General features: G+C 31.9%; 1 protein-coding gene across 6 annotated transcripts in view; it reads right to left on the reverse strand.

Moving 5' to 3' along the window:
* Nucleotides 1–14845, reverse strand: part of LOC145319273 (innexin inx2-like) — a 30632-nt gene extending 15787 nt beyond the window's left edge. For 2 of the 6 annotated variants that reach the window (XM_080161302.1, XM_080161300.1), the window contains exons 1-8: nt 14702–14845; nt 7355–7401; nt 6104–6231; nt 5599–5664; nt 2129–2213; nt 1808–1909; nt 1306–1403; nt 528–560 (exon numbers count right to left, since the gene is read on the reverse strand). In XM_080161302.1, the coding sequence (XP_080017428.1) occupies nt 528–560; nt 1306–1403; nt 1808–1909; nt 2129–2213; nt 5599–5664; nt 6104–6195 (476 nt within the window). In that variant the 5' untranslated portion in view covers nt 6196–6231; nt 7355–7401; nt 14702–14845. Of the gene's footprint in view, nt 1–527; nt 561–1305; nt 1404–1807; nt 1910–2128; nt 2214–5354; nt 5417–5514; nt 5567–5598; nt 5665–6103; nt 6232–7354; nt 7402–14701 lie in introns of those variants that run through there. The other 4 variants (XM_080161301.1, XM_080161303.1, XM_080161305.1 and 1 more) reach the window with 4 other exon arrangements.
* Nucleotides 14846–15902: the final 1057 nt, after the last annotated feature.

The raw sequence follows: 15902 nt of genomic DNA on the forward strand, positions 1-15902 counted from the left end.
ATAGATAGATAGATATATAGATAGATAGATAGATAGATAGGTAGATAGATAGATAGATAGATAGATAGATAGATAGATAGATAGATAGATAGATAGATAGATAGATAGATAGATAGATAGATAGATAGATAGATAGATAGATATATATATAGATAGATAGATAGATAGATAGATAGATAGATAGATAGATAGATAGATAGATAGATAGATAGATAGATAGATAGATAGATAGATAGATAGATAGATAGATAGATAGATAGATAGATAGATAGATAGATACATACATACATACATACATACATACAAACATACATGCATACATACATACATACATACATACATATATACATACATAAATACATACATACGCATAGATAGATTGATAAATAAATAGACTAGATAGAAAGATTATACAAAGAGATTTAAATGAATGTAAAAGCACAACAAAATATGACCTAAGCAAATTTAAAATCAAACTCTACAAAATATTGAAGCTAAAGCATTTGCTATGCCTTATATTATTGTACCTTACAAGTGACTGTAAACTAGCATGTCTGGATCTAATTTACAAAAAGTAGATTTTGAGATTGTATTCTTTACATGGATCTAAAGGGATAAGACAATGGCCGATAAAATGATGTATATCCCCAATGATGGTACACAAAATTACCCTTTTCTGTAGATCAAAATTAGTGGTTGAAACATTTGAACACTCAATCTAATGAGTTAACCAATCAAAATAAAAAACAAATCATAAGTCCCCAACGTAATTAAGTCAACGAATAAGAAAACGTTATTATAAAACTTTGGGGACTAGTTTAAAAGACATGCATTGTCCCCTCTCTCTGACTGTTTCTATCTTTTGTATAGTATCTAGTTTAACCAAATTTCAATTAATCAACCGATTGATTTCACGATAGTTGTCTATTTAATACTTGTGCATGGTAAGGAGTTCTATTTGATTGTATTGTCATGCGACAAACAAAGCAGCAAAAGAAACATCCCAACTCAAACCCAGGGAGGAATGGAACTGTGGATTGGTTGTCCAAACTTTTCTAGCATTACTTTTGATTTGCAGAGAGGGTAATTTTTTACTTGTAATATGGGGTGGGGGTACAATTATTACTCAAACATGAGGCGACCAATTAGCGCGTACAGGGGTATAACGCCTTTTACAGCATATTAGGTTAGGTAATATCCAACAGACAACCAACCCTTAAATTGCACGACATTTTTCTAAATCTCTAATAGTGCATGGAAAAGTTACACCTGTTTTCAGGCCAACACATTCTTGATTTTCCTCACCTAATAATAACCGGAGTTCTGGCATCAGTTCCAAAATCAGAGATGAGTCCACCCTCCAAAGAAGACCAGATCTTGTATGGCAGGTAGAAAATGGCAGCCTGAAAAGTTTTTAAAGTACATATTACTAGTCTGTTTTAAATTCTGTTCTTAGCTTCTAATAGCTACTCAATTGATTTCTATCCTTCTAGCAACTCACCCATTAATTTCTATCTTTCAAGCTATCTACTAGGCTACTAAATTACTTCAGCTATCCGATTGTTATGTATCATCTTATAATAGCTACTCAACTATTTTCTACACCAATAGCCCAAATAATTTTTATCCTACTTGACATCCAATTAATTTCTATCTTCTAGTTAGTCAATTATTTTTTACCCTAATAGCTATCCAATTTTTTTACTCTACTGGCTATCCAAATTATTTTCTGTCCTTCTAGCTACCCAATTATTTTCTATCCTTCTAGCTACTAGATTTTTAATACCGTGCTAGCAACAGAACTGACCTGGATAGCAAAGATGAATGTTACCCATTGGTAATAACCAGTTTGTGGGGCGTCCTCTGGCCCATCATAGTCAGATTGGTCAACAATGCACTTCATGTGTGCCTAGATAGGTAGATAAATAAATAGATAGATAGTTATTCAGGTAGGTTAATGGTTAGATTACTAATATTCATATATTTTGATGGGCAGATAGATGATTTTATAATAGATTTATAAATATTAAATAGATTTGCCAAACCAAATTTTTAACAATAGTTTAACGCCATTTTGTTAGGTTTTAAGTAAACCAACACATATTACGTTGAAAACTAAATCTAAAACCTGATATTGCGGGGGTATATACGCACTCCCGTGTATCCAACAATAGTCTTGCGCCATGTCCAGCTGGATACCTTGGAAGTCACAACTGAAAAAAAAGAAAGAAAGTGGTTAGATATTGGGGGGGCAATGGCTGTTTATTACACTAGTCCCCAAAGTTATCATTACATTTTTTATTAGTTTGCTTAGCAACTTTGGGGACTTTGGTGAATATTGATTGGTTGATTCATAGAGTTGAGTGTTCAAACGTTTAAAACACTTATTTTAATCTACAGAAGGGGTAATTTTTAAAGTCACCATTGGGGATCTACATCAATTTATCGGCCATTGTCTTATCCCTTTAGATATCTGGTTAGAAACACATCATTGTAAATGTATTTCATTGTGAATTATGATTTACTCGTAAAAATGAAGATGTTTGTTATTGATGAGTTTTATTGGACATAACAGTTCTTGTTTTCAATTATTTCAAGTAAAAAACAGAGTTTTAACAAAATAGTAAAAACATAAATATAAAGAAAATTATTCAGATTTTTTGTGTGAAAAAATTGTTGTAATATTTTTTCCAGCGGCTTGGAAACCGGTTAATATCCGCTGGATTAGAAATGGGACCAACAAAACTGGAATTAATCTTATAATTTTCATTTTACAATCCGGGGAACTCTGTCTTTAATACGATGCTATAAATATCAATCACAGTTTGATATCAAATATTACCAAGATATTTAACAATCTACCTATCATATTTTTAAAAACTATTTTCATTGGAAAAACATATTTCTGTACTTATCATCTACTTAAAACTTTTTATGACGACGTCAATTTTATTGAAATTTTCAGGGGGTCGAGAATAGGCCAATAGAATAGTTATTTCTCGCATCGTATTGTAAACAGCTTTCCGCGGATATAAAATGTACAATTATAAGATTAAAGCCAGTTTTTTTAGCCCTTAGATGCCAAAGGCAAGGGCTAAATAACTGGTTTTAATCTTTTGATTTTACATTTTCATATTCGTAGAAAATTGGACATAATATGATGCTAGACATAGTTTTTTCGTATGGATGAGAACCGGTTCCTATCCACGGATTCAAATGAAAACGAGAAAAACATTATTAATATTTTCATATCTAAAAACACAACATGTATTCGTCTGTAATTTTGTATTGAAATATTTAAGAAAACTAATTTTGTTTTCATTCACCTATCTCTGGATTTAAAAAAAAAAACTACATAATGCTGAAAAGTTTCATTTTCCGAAATTGGAATTGGAAAGTTAGAAAGTTTACATCCTACATAATATTTGGAAAGCTTTTTATAGTTTCTATAAAAAATGACGTCAAACTGGCCTATCATTGGTCAATTAAAATGTATACTGGCCTGTCATTGCTAATTTAGTCAGTGTATTGGCCTTTCATTGGTCATTTGCATTGTATGACGTCATTCTTTTATAAAGGCACTATTTGATTTACTTTGTGTATTCCATTATGGATTCCAAACCGATTAATATCTGCTGGGTTAGAACTGGTTCTTAGCCATACTGTGAAATCGTGTTTAGCATCGTATTGCAGACAATTATCTACAAATATCCCGGATCTTAAACCCTTGGGGGCAGGCAAAACTGATTTTAATCTTTTTATTTTAAGTTAAATATCCCAGAAAGATTTCTTGAATATGAAGGATGAATAACTATTCAAAATATGGTTCTACCCCAAACGTAGGAGTCCCAAACGTCGGAGTGGACAAACGCAGGAATCCCAAACGCAGGAGTCCAAAACGTAGGTTTGTATAAAAAAATTCAAAATTGAAAAAAAAATCAAAATTGAAAAAAAAATTCACAATTGAAAAAAAAATCCAAATTGAAAAAAAAATCAAAATTGAAAAAAATTGTGTTTGTCCACTCCGACGTTTGTCCCAAAAATCCTGCGTTTGTCCACTCCGACATTTGTCCCACTCCTGCGTTTGTCCCACTCCGACATTTGGGACTCCTGCGTTTTTCCACTCCGATGTTTTTCCACTCCTACGTTTGGCGTGGAACCCAAAATATTCTAAAGAATGTTTGTATGGGTTGGTTTTAGGATATTTTTAATGGATTAGGCTAGCTTACTAAAAAAATAGGAAATGGAATAAAGTCTTAGTCCACCCTGTCAATACACATTTTCAAGGGTTTATGTCGATTAAATTATAATAAAAATAGTTGTGGCGGTCATATTATCAACATAATACCTTTTAGATTTTTTTTGCAATATTAACATAATCCTTATACTAAAGTAACAGGGGCGTAGCCGCTAGTATTAACATAAACTACTATAAAGATTTTATTGTAAAAAGTGGTCATTACTGACATAATATCGACAGACTCATGTTGATTTATAGACAAAATAATTTGTAGACAGGGATATGTGTGCAGCTTATAAAATAAAATTGAGTTTCATAACATAGAGAGGGAGAGGACAATGGGCTGTTTATTACACTAGTCCCCAAAGTCATATGGTAACGTTTTCTTATTCGTTGGCTTAACAACTTTGGGTACTCAAATAGATTTTGATTGGTTGGTTAATTAAGTTGAGTGTTAAAACGTTTCAACTAATAATTCTAACCTACAGAAGGGGTAATTTTGTATATCATCATCGGGGATGTACATTAATTTATCGATTATTGTCTTATCCCTTTAGATCACTGCAAAGGTAAGGTCAACAAAAGAAAAATAAATCTTCCATCTAACATATGATAAACTTTTAAATAATTCTATAATTAGAAACTTCAATATTTGGGGAAAAGATTAAATCCTACCCCATTTATCTATACTTGTATCCCTGAAAGTAGCCTAAAATTTAATCTCCAGTAACGTAATTTAGAGTTTCGGCATGAAATTTGATCTTGATTAGTTTAAATCCAGTTACTCTGTTTTGAAACATTAATTATTATATTTACAAATGCAAAAATGACGAATGGGTGACTTTATTCAAAGTGCCTATTGGGAAAAAAAAATAAAAAAAGGGGGGGGGTGGTTTTCATCCTATGCATTAGTGTAGTCCTTGCCATACAGACAGACATACAGATGAACTGTACCTGATAGGATCTCCAAAGAACTGGCTGGCAATGCCGTCCATGGTACTTGCCTTACTGACAGACAGATGAATTGTACCTGATAGGATCTCCAAAGAACTGGCTGGCAATACCGACCATGGTACTTGCCATCCTGACAGACAGACAGACAGATAAATTGTACCTGATAGGATCTCCAAAGAACTGGCTGGCAATACCGACCATAGTCCCTGCCATACAGACAGACAGACAGATGAACTGTACCTGACAGGATCTCCAAAGAACTGGCTGGCAATATCGACTATAGTCCCTGCCATACAGATAGACAGACAGATGAACTGTACCTGATAGGATCTCCAAAGAACTGGCTGGCAATACCGACCATAGTTCCTGCCATACAGACAGACAGACAGACAGATGAACTGTACCTGATAGGATCTCCAAAGAACTGGCTGGCAATACCGACCATAGTTCCAGCCATACAGATCACAAAACTACAGGTAAAAATATTTCATTATGCAAGGACAGGTAAGAAGTGAATCAGATTCTGCTTTATTTTAGCTGGATAGAACCCGGTTCCAAGCCTTGAAAAAGATATATCCACAATTGATTTTAGATTTGTTAGAATGCCTGCATCCACCAACTTTTGCAGACAACCAACCTTTCGATTTCAAACCCTTATCAGGAAGTCCTAATTGTTCATGGTAATGAGTTGTGGTTGTTTTGGCCCAAAGAATTTGCACAAATACCTATACCTGTATAAATAAGTGTAAAGATTAAATTTTTGTTTGACCATAATAGCTTAACATTGAACCCATTTTTTTAATATTGCATATCTGCTGAATTAAATGACTTCAAGGTTGCAAATAAAAAAAATATTAATTTTAATTCAAAAACACTTCCGACATATGTCTTAACAGTAATGAAATATTCCTAAATTTATAATACAGCTTAAACATCCAATTGTCGATGTTGATTTCATCGAACTTCATGTAGCTGACCAAGTCTGAGAGTAGGTGCGCCATCTTGAGGCTGGGGGTGCTGGCACTGGCAACAGTTAACTGTGGTTGGATTTTATTAAACAGAAATTCATTTTAAAATGCAGTTAATATTAATAAAATCGTAAAGTGTTTAAATGAAAAAATCAAGAAGGCCATGGCAGCCGCGCGTCCGGCAGCGACCTTGCCTCAAATTTCAACCCAATTGAATACTTGATTTTTTTATAAAGAGGGAAGGCCATTTTTGGATCAGGTTTAGACTTACAGCAATTTTTTAGATTATAGAACGTTAAATTTCCTTAGGCTTATAGGCGGCTGCCGTTACCTGCTTTTTTCTTTGAATTGAATATTCTGAATAAGCCAATTTTTTTGAAATCCTATTGAATAAAGTAGTAAGGATCTCGCTAACCGCTGAACCGACATGGTCCTCCTACAGTGAAGCATCTTGTTGGTCCCAGGATTGTTAAAGGCTATTATATTATTATAAATAAAGACCTGGGTATGGCTTTAGGCTATTTACATCCCTTCGAACATATAGCCCCTAGATGCTAGGGGTGCATTCGCTAATGAGTCACACAGGGCTATGATTAATATTTACATTATTGTTACATTACTTCAGCCATGAAAAAAGCGAATGTTTGTGAAGAAAATCCGCAAAAAAAAACCTGTCAAAATATTTAATTTATCAACAACAACGCATTTAACTAAAATTAGGAAGAACAAAAAATAATGTTGATAATAGCAATATTGAGTAACTTTATTAGCTATTAATTATGTAACAATATTTTTCTTATAAGTGAAGCCTTTCTACACTTGTACATTCAAATTGTTGATTTGATACAACTCTTTATGATTAGGTGACTCAAAAAGTATCAATATGGAATATTTAATTGTTATTTCTCGCATCGTATTATAAACGGCTTTCCGCGGATATAGAATGTACAATTATAAGATTAAAACCAGTTTTTTTAACCCCGAGGTGCTGAAGAGGGGTTGGTAAGAAGGGGGTAGAAAAGGGGAAGGGGGTTTTCGGGAAATTTTCCTTAAGAATTGTTTTTCAGAATATTATTCCCTTTTCCCTGCATATTAGCAAATCTCTGTTATAACTCTGGGCAAATTTTTTTTTCTTTTCTAAGGATAGCATCCTTGTTTCAATTATATTCACATGTTTTTCTGTTTAATTTTCCTAGAATAAAAAGGCACAAACGGCCAAACAGCAACCGCGGTTAATTTCTGCGAAAAAATAAATCATAATTTTATGGCTTTTCTTAAAAGATTTTATTGATAAGCTTATCTTAGCTTCCTTTTAAACAAGGGTGACAACATCCATAAAAGCGAAGCTCTGAATCGGTAGGACAAATGGACATTAACACTTGTATAGTGTCAGAACTGAATAATCAGCAGATAAATGAATAAGAGTCGAAGCAAAATTGTAAATAAATTTGTTGAAAAACTGCTTTATACAGGATAATGTTTATGGACATACTTACATTTTTAGGACTTGATTAAAGAGTTGCTTCGCTTATAATATTTTACTTTGTTGTTCCAGGAATCAATATACCAAAAATCAGATCAATCAGATAATTAGATCACATAAAAATTTGTTGTAAAAAAGTTAAAAAATCAACATGTTGAAATGGATGTACGGACATTTTGGTAATGATTATAGAGTTGCTACGCTTTCTAAATCGTACCTAACTACTACAGGAATCACCATGCAAGTTTGAAATCGATAGGACAATTCTAACATGCCTAAATTAACGAAAAAAGCTATCCACGGACGGATGTACGGATGGGGACCGACGGACCGACCATAATTATAGAAAAGCTTCGCTTTTAATAAATGAGTAACTTATTTTTGTCGTCTTTTAAGTTCTCGCTTCGCTTTGAATAAATGAGTAAGTTATTATTGTCTGTCTTTTAAGTTCTCGCTAACCACAGAACAGCAATAGATTGAACTCTCCATTTGAGAAAAGCTTTATAAAGATCCTGAGATAGTTTAGGCAACTTATTTGTAAAGAACGTTTCTTAACTTTTGTGATTTTAAAAAAAATAGCTAGTTAGTGCTCTTAGTAAGTAGTAGATGTAAAATGATCCATAGAGTTTAGATATGCAATCCTTTTTTTTGTAGATCTCTTATTTTTTAAGTAATCGAAGTTTTAAAAAAATCAGTTGGTTTTAAGGTACTAAAACGCAAGAAAAAAGAAGAAAATTGCCATTATGAACAAAAATAGTAAGATCTTTAATTGACACCTTATTATTTGAATTCTGTTGAGTAATTATTGAAAAAATCTATTTTGTTTAACCCCGGTGAATAAAAACTTTTAGCTTTGGGAGCTCGTCACGAATGGCTTAAACAAAAATCACGAATGTTAGGACACGTTCTTTGTTATTTTTAAGAAGCCCCTAGATGGTCAACTGAATTTGAGTTGCAGATTGTGTACATAGTTTCCTCATGCTATCTCAATATTTACTACTAGCTAAAAAAGCTTCAAACTTCCAAAATAAGAAATAAAATTTGGAAAATTTAAATTTTGAATGTATAAACGATTTATACATTATACATTCATAATTTAAATTTTTTAAATTTTGATTTTTTTTTTGAATTTTTAAGCTTTTTTAGCTAGTAGTAAATATTGTGTTAGCTTGAGGAAACTATGTACACAATCGGCAACTCAAATTCAGTTGACCCCCTAGATGCTAGAAGAACAGCCACTGGTATCTTATAAATATACTAGCAGCTACGCACCCTAGAGGCCTCTAGGGGCAATCTTAGGTAGGGTTGGTTTCAACGACCTTATTGTTGTATTTTAGATTTTAAAAGAAAAATTTTAAAAAAAATCTTTTTTGGGGACTTTTTTGTTGGGCAAGGGGCAATTCGATCACTCCCCATTTATAATTGTAGAAAATAAAGATTGAAAAATTGTATTTGGGGGGGGGGGGACACTTACATTGCGGCTTTTTTATGATAAATCTGTTATTGCACATTTTATCATCATCGAAGTTTTTATTCAATAATTTTCATCAAATTTTTAGCATATTTGCTAAAATTGTGAGAAATATTATGTTATTTTTAGGTTTTTTTGTGCAGTGAAAAAAGCTTTAAAAATGTTAAACTAGTTGGTGACCTCCAGGAATAGAGGGACGTCACAATTTTATAAATCTATGCGAGATCTAGATTTTCTTAACGGTTTAAATTTTTTTATTCTGGTTTTTTTTTACAAATTTAAACGATTGTAAGAAATAAATTTTATTTTCCATTAACCCTTCCCTTCATCCCAAAGACAAAAAGTATAAAGAATTTTTCTGCAAGAAAACTAAGATTTTTGCCTTTAAAAATACATGATTTGAACATCAGAGAGCTCTAGAACAATGGCGGATAAATTTAGATAAACACATCTCTCAATATAAACATTACAGTAAAGGCAGTAATCATATTTTAGAATTGAGGTTTAGATAAATTAATTTCCGATTTAAAGAGTAGAAAGAATGCCTTGAGCTATAAACAGGCATAACAATGATTTAATCTCTTTAAACCAGGTATTTAAAGGGATAAGAAAATAGCTGATAAAATATACATCCCCAATGAGGATACACAAATTTACCCTACAGTAAATTAAAATTATAGGCTGAAACGATTGGACACCAACTTGATGAGCTAACCAATCAAAATTTATTAAAGTCCTGAAAGTTGTTAAGCCAACGAATAAGAAAACGATATTATAAAACGTTGGGGACTACAGTAATAACAGCCCAATATCCCATCCCCATCTGCTTGGATATTGTCAGAGATTCTGGCATACCTTGATACAATGTTTCTCCCAGCTGGCTATTAACTAAAAACCCCACCCCCTTAACATTGAGGCCGGAATGTATTGACCAATATCTGAAGACCATATTAGCAAAATAAATTGAAGACAAAAATTTCCCTGTCACAATATCCCCTTATAACAGTGTTATTAGCCTCGAAACAACTGGTTTAAATCTTATGATTTTTATTTTAGTTTTCGTGGAAAATTGTCTGTGATACTATTCTATACTATTTTTTTGGTATGGCTGAGAACCGATTCTAATCCCGCAAGATATTAATCGGTTTCGAAGCCATCCTATTATATAAAGTAGTAAGGTTTGTCTGTAGCGAAGGATTTTGCTAACTACTGAACTGATATGGTTCTCCTTTACAATGAAGCTTCTTATAGGCCCTTAGATGGTTTTAGGCTATTTAATCTTTTTTATAAATAAGTCAAGGTACGGTTTTAGGCTATTTTTCTGCTCTTCCATACCCCTTCCAATAGAGATCCACCTAGATGCTAGGGACACAGCCGCTAGTACTAGAAAAATTAATAGTTCCCTTTTTAAAAAGTACATATGTTTCTTTTGTGGAAAAGTCGTATGCCCAAGTATAACTTTAAAAGAAGGTGTATCAACTTTTTTTTTATAGCTAGCCGGTTCTTTTAGTAAGTAGTAGATGTAAAATTTTTCATAGAATTCAGATATGCAATCGGTTTTTTTGTAGACCTCTTATTTTTTTAAGTAATTTAAGTTTTTTTTAAAAAAATTTAGTCGATTTTAAGGTACTAAAATGCAACAAAAAAAAAAGAAAGAAAATGGCCATTATGAACAAAAATAGTAAGATCTTTAATTTGACACCTTACTTTTTCAATTCTGTCAGGTAATTATTGAAAAAATCGATTTTTTTAAACCTACGAGAATAAAAACTTTGAACTTAATATTTTATCATTTCACAGGTAAAAAAATATGGGTTCATATATACCTTTAGAATCAGAAAAATATTACGAATCCATTGTAAGCAAAATTGAAAAAAAAAGTTTACAATATAGTATACTAGCCTACAGCTCACGTTGTTCGCTGGTCTGTAATGCTCTTGAGAATATTAAATATCCGTACTGGAAAGGTAGAAGGCTAATGCAATTATTAAGGTATAAAATCCGATCAGTTAAGAATTTGTAGAGGGCCCGATCTTTCAGGGTTTAGACAAAAGACTTATTTTATGTTTGCTGACCAATGCACCTCTACTCTAAGAATAATATTGTCTGTCGGTCTATCGGTAATGCTCTTAAATAATTTTCCCAGCTTTTATCAAAGATCTTTTTTGTGTAAAGATTCACTATGCATCATTACTTTATATGTCTGTATGTTGTGCACCTTTGCTTTTATTTGCTTTGCCTTTTTTTTTTAATTCAAGAGCTTCTATAGTTATGGATGTTGTCATCCTTATTTACCTGTTAAATGTTAGTAGCGAAGTCAATTAATTTAAACTTTAAAAGTTTTATTCCTTACTTAGTCCATTATTCTGTCTATAGACTACTAATATTTTGTGTGAAGATTTGTATGACCACTGCACTGATCATCGTTCGTCTGACTGTCGGTTATGCCGCGTTTTCTTCTTTTTGCTTTTGTGTTTTTACTTTTACAATTAGGATTTTTGCTACTTATGGATATTATCATCCTTGTTGATGATTTTTAAACTCAGGGATCTTCTTGTTTAGAACTGACGAAACACTGATTAAGTTTTTTAGTCAAAGTGGTTACTAAACTTTGGTTAACAGTGTAATTTACAGTCATATGTTACCTCCTTCCCTGAGGAAAAAAATTTTGGAATTGAAATTATCCTTCTTACTCTATAATTCACTCTAAAATATTTGTTTTCTCAGCTGCTTTAAAAATTAGATGGCTTAAATTTTTAATCAAGATTATAATAGACATTTGTTATTATAATTGCTTATTTATAATTCAAAATGTCCGTCCATTCGTCTGTTGGCTAGGATTGGAGGAAAAAGTAATTTTCTCATTTGCTATTCAATGGCTGAAAATTGTGTTAATATTCCCTTTATAGCTTGACAGTATGGACCTCATTTATTGGTCAGTTAATTCATCCAGTAAGAGGGAAGGAAATGGGGTAAAAGGGTTGTATAATGGTAATGATCTATTTCTTGTTAAAAGCCAAACTTTTCTACAGTGGGGGTTGATCTGTCCATCCGCACGACCCTAACAAATAGTTCTGATAGCCCTATCACCATGACGTTAGTATGTCCAAATAAAATAACTTTTATTTAAGCTATTAAATGACATATTTACTTAAATTTTTGCTGAAATCTAAATGTTCTTTAGTAGAATTGATTAATGTTTCTCTTTTACAGATTTTGTCATCCTTGTTAATGTTATTAATTATCAGAGATAATTACTCTTTTTAAATACTATCGCTCTATGCCTTACAAATTTTATTCTCTTATTCTTCAATTAAATGTTCATTTTATCATCTTTTCAAATTCAGCTTGTAATAAAATTAGAATGCCTATGATTCATTATGTACACCCCCCTCCCCCCATCTCTCTCTCTCTTTCTTTCTCTCACTCCCCCCCCCCCAACCTGTCTCTCTCTCTCTCATTCCCCCGTTCGCTCTCGGTCTCCCCCCTTTCTCTTTCTATCTCTCTTGCTCCTTCTCTTTTTCTCTCTCTTCATATATACGTTACACATAATGATTCAACTTTAACATTTTACGTTAGAATATCTGTTTAATCATTAATTATTAGTTTTATATTTACACCCAATGTAACAATACACGATTTAATGTTTTGCTCCATTTTTTTATCTTATTTTAAAGATTAAAATCCTAATATTCTTCATTTCAATTTATCGTCCTCAAAGGGTTAAAATGTTTAGTTTAATATCTGACCACATTACGGGAGTGTCGCATGAATCATTTCATTTTAAAACTAAGTTTTCTTAGATTTACTCAATTATAAATTTAAGTTTTCTGTTTTATGAATAGAAATCAAATACTTCAATGTTATTTAAATAGCAACATGAATTAAAAAACTGAATTTATGATGCTAAAAGTAGAATAATGGGTCTTAACGTTCTGGTCAATGAGAATTTAATAGGGATTATTGGAGCACTATGAGTTTTATACACCATAAGGTTGGAAGATTCGAGCTTGATGGATCTTGATGCAATACCACAGGCCGTTTTGTACATGTTAAAAATTTGAAGATTTCATTAAATAAAAGTAATCGCAAATATACTTAGTAAATAAACTACAATAAAAGGAATTATATGAAAATATCATATTATATTATACAGGCAACGTCTTAATTCTTGAATTGAGTATAAAAATGGGAAGGGGGTAAAGAGGGGGTAAAAAAGGGAAGACGAAAGTGTTGCCTGAACAAAAAATATAATTGGCCATTTGTTTATTTTTTATTTTTTTACTTTTTTTTATATTTTGCAATGGATTCGTAATATTTTTCTGATTCTAAAGGTATATATGAACCCATATTTTTTTACCTGTGAAATGATAAAATTAAGTTCAAAGTTTTTATTCTCGTGGGTTTAAAAAAATTAATTTTTTCAATAATTACCTGACAAAATTCAAAAAGTAAGGTGTCAAATTAAAGATCTAACTATTTTTGTACATAATGGACATTTTCTTCCTTTTTTTGTTGCGTTTTAGTACCTTAAAATCGACTTAATCTTTTTTTTAAAAACTTAAATTACTTAAAAAATAAGAGGTCTAAAAAAAAAACGATTGCATATCTGAATTCTATGAAAATTTTACATCTACTACTTACTAAAAAAACCGGCTAGCTATAAAAAAAAAGTTGATACACCTTCTTTTGAGAAAGATAAATTTATTTTCCATTGACATTTCTGTGTTACCGTGCATCTATGAGGGAGGGAGGGAGGGAGGGGACATTGGGCTATTTATTACACTAGTCCTCAAAGTTTTAAATTATTAATTGTCCTAATAACTTTAGGGTCTTTCCTTAAATTTTTATTGGTTGGTACATTAAGTTGATGTCCAAACGTTTCAACCACTAATTTTAATCTACAAAAGGGGTAATTTTGTGTGTCGGGATGTACACCATTTAATCGGGAATTGTCTTATCCCTCTAGATCCCTGGTATCTATGCATCTATAAAAAAAAGTGTGTATGACTAATTCACCATATAAAATCTACTTCTTTTATTCATTACTCAAGGATGACAACTCTGTGGAATAGTGAATCTTTTCTCTGAGAACTATTGACTATTTGTTATTAAATCCTATAATATAAAGTACCTAGTCTATAGTTTTTTTTGTCTGAAGCTAAAAATCTCGGAAATTATTGGTCCAAATAAGTTACACTTTACAGAGATGATTTTTAAATGTCTTAGAAAGGTTTTAGGCTATTTTCCTGAACTTCCCACGCCCTCCTATAGAGGCTTGGGCGAGGCAACTTGTATATCATAAAATAAATATTCTTATTGTAAAACAAGAATGATAAAAGCCATAAGTAGTTAGTTACAAATAAAAACATGGATGGAAAACTGACAAAGTGAATTATAGAGCAAATGTTTTATATATAAATGTGCCATTTGTAGACCAACCGATAAAGTAAAGTATATACTTCACAAGGTATTGATGTTGTCATCTTTGTAATATATTTGAAATCTAAACCATGTAATGAAACAGGTGACTTGTATAGTTGCTACGCTTCTATAATTGTGTTGCTAAGCCATAAAAATTGAACCTAAAAGACTTTTTTCAGATCTTTTTTTCTTCACTTTTTTTACTTCGTTGGAGACAGGAAAACTAAACTCATTTTTCACATCTTAAATTTTATATATTTTCACGAAGGTAACTATTATCACTTTTCAAATAAATAAAAAAAACTTGGGTATAGTCCCTTTTGTGGCAACGCACCTTAAGGGGCGATTCTTCGTATTTTTCACAGTAGCTTTTCTCCTATTTCAAAACCCTGTGGGACAATCACCTAACCCAATAGAACCTAACCTAAAATAAAATAAACTATAAAAAGCTATTTTAAAAATACAACGAATCGCCCCTTCAGGGGCGTTGCCACGAAAGGGACTATTCCCAAAAAATTTAATGTTAATTTGTTTTGTGTTTTTATCTACTAATTTCTCATAAAACAAGGATGACAACATCCATAAAAGCGAAGCTCTGAAACGGTAGGACAAACGGACATAAACACTTGTATAATGTCAGAACTGAATAATCAGAATGCGAATTTATAAGAGTCAAAGCAAAATTGTAAGTAAATTTGTTGAAAAACTGCTTGATACAGGATAATGATTATGGACATACTTACATTTTTAGGACAGGATTATAGAGTTGCTTCGCTTATAATAGTGTACTTTGTTGTCCCAGGAATCAGTATACCAAAAATCAGACCAATCGGATAATTAGGTCACATACAAATTTGTTGTTAAAATGTAAAAAAAATCAACATGTTTAAAATGGACGTACGGACATTCTGGTAATGATTATAGAGCTGCTACGCTTTCTAACTCGTACCTAACTATTACAGGAATCACCATGCAAAATTTGAAATCGATAGGACAATTCTAACATGCCTAAATTAACGAAAAAAGCTATTTAAAAAAGTAAAAAAATCAACATGTTTAAAATGGACGTACGGACATTTTGGTAATGATTATAGAGTTGCTACGCTTTCTAAATCGTACCTAACTACTAAAGGAATCACCATGAAAAATTTGAAATCGATAGGACAATTCTAACATGTCTAAATTAACGAAAAAAGCTATCCGTGACGGACGGACGGACGTACGGACGTACGGACGGACGGACCGACCCTAATTATAGAAAAGCTTCGCTTTTAAAAAGGCCAAAATTATGTTCATGAGGATTCCTAGAAAAGCACAGCTCTAGTTTTCTTGTTTAAGAGATATCATATAGACAAACATAAA

Source organism: Acartia tonsa, chromosome 5 (genome assembly GCF_053477335.1).
Source record: "Acartia tonsa isolate MP-2025a chromosome 5, ASM5347733v1, whole genome shotgun sequence".
NCBI lineage: Eukaryota > Metazoa > Arthropoda > Copepoda > Calanoida > Acartiidae > Acartia > Acartia tonsa.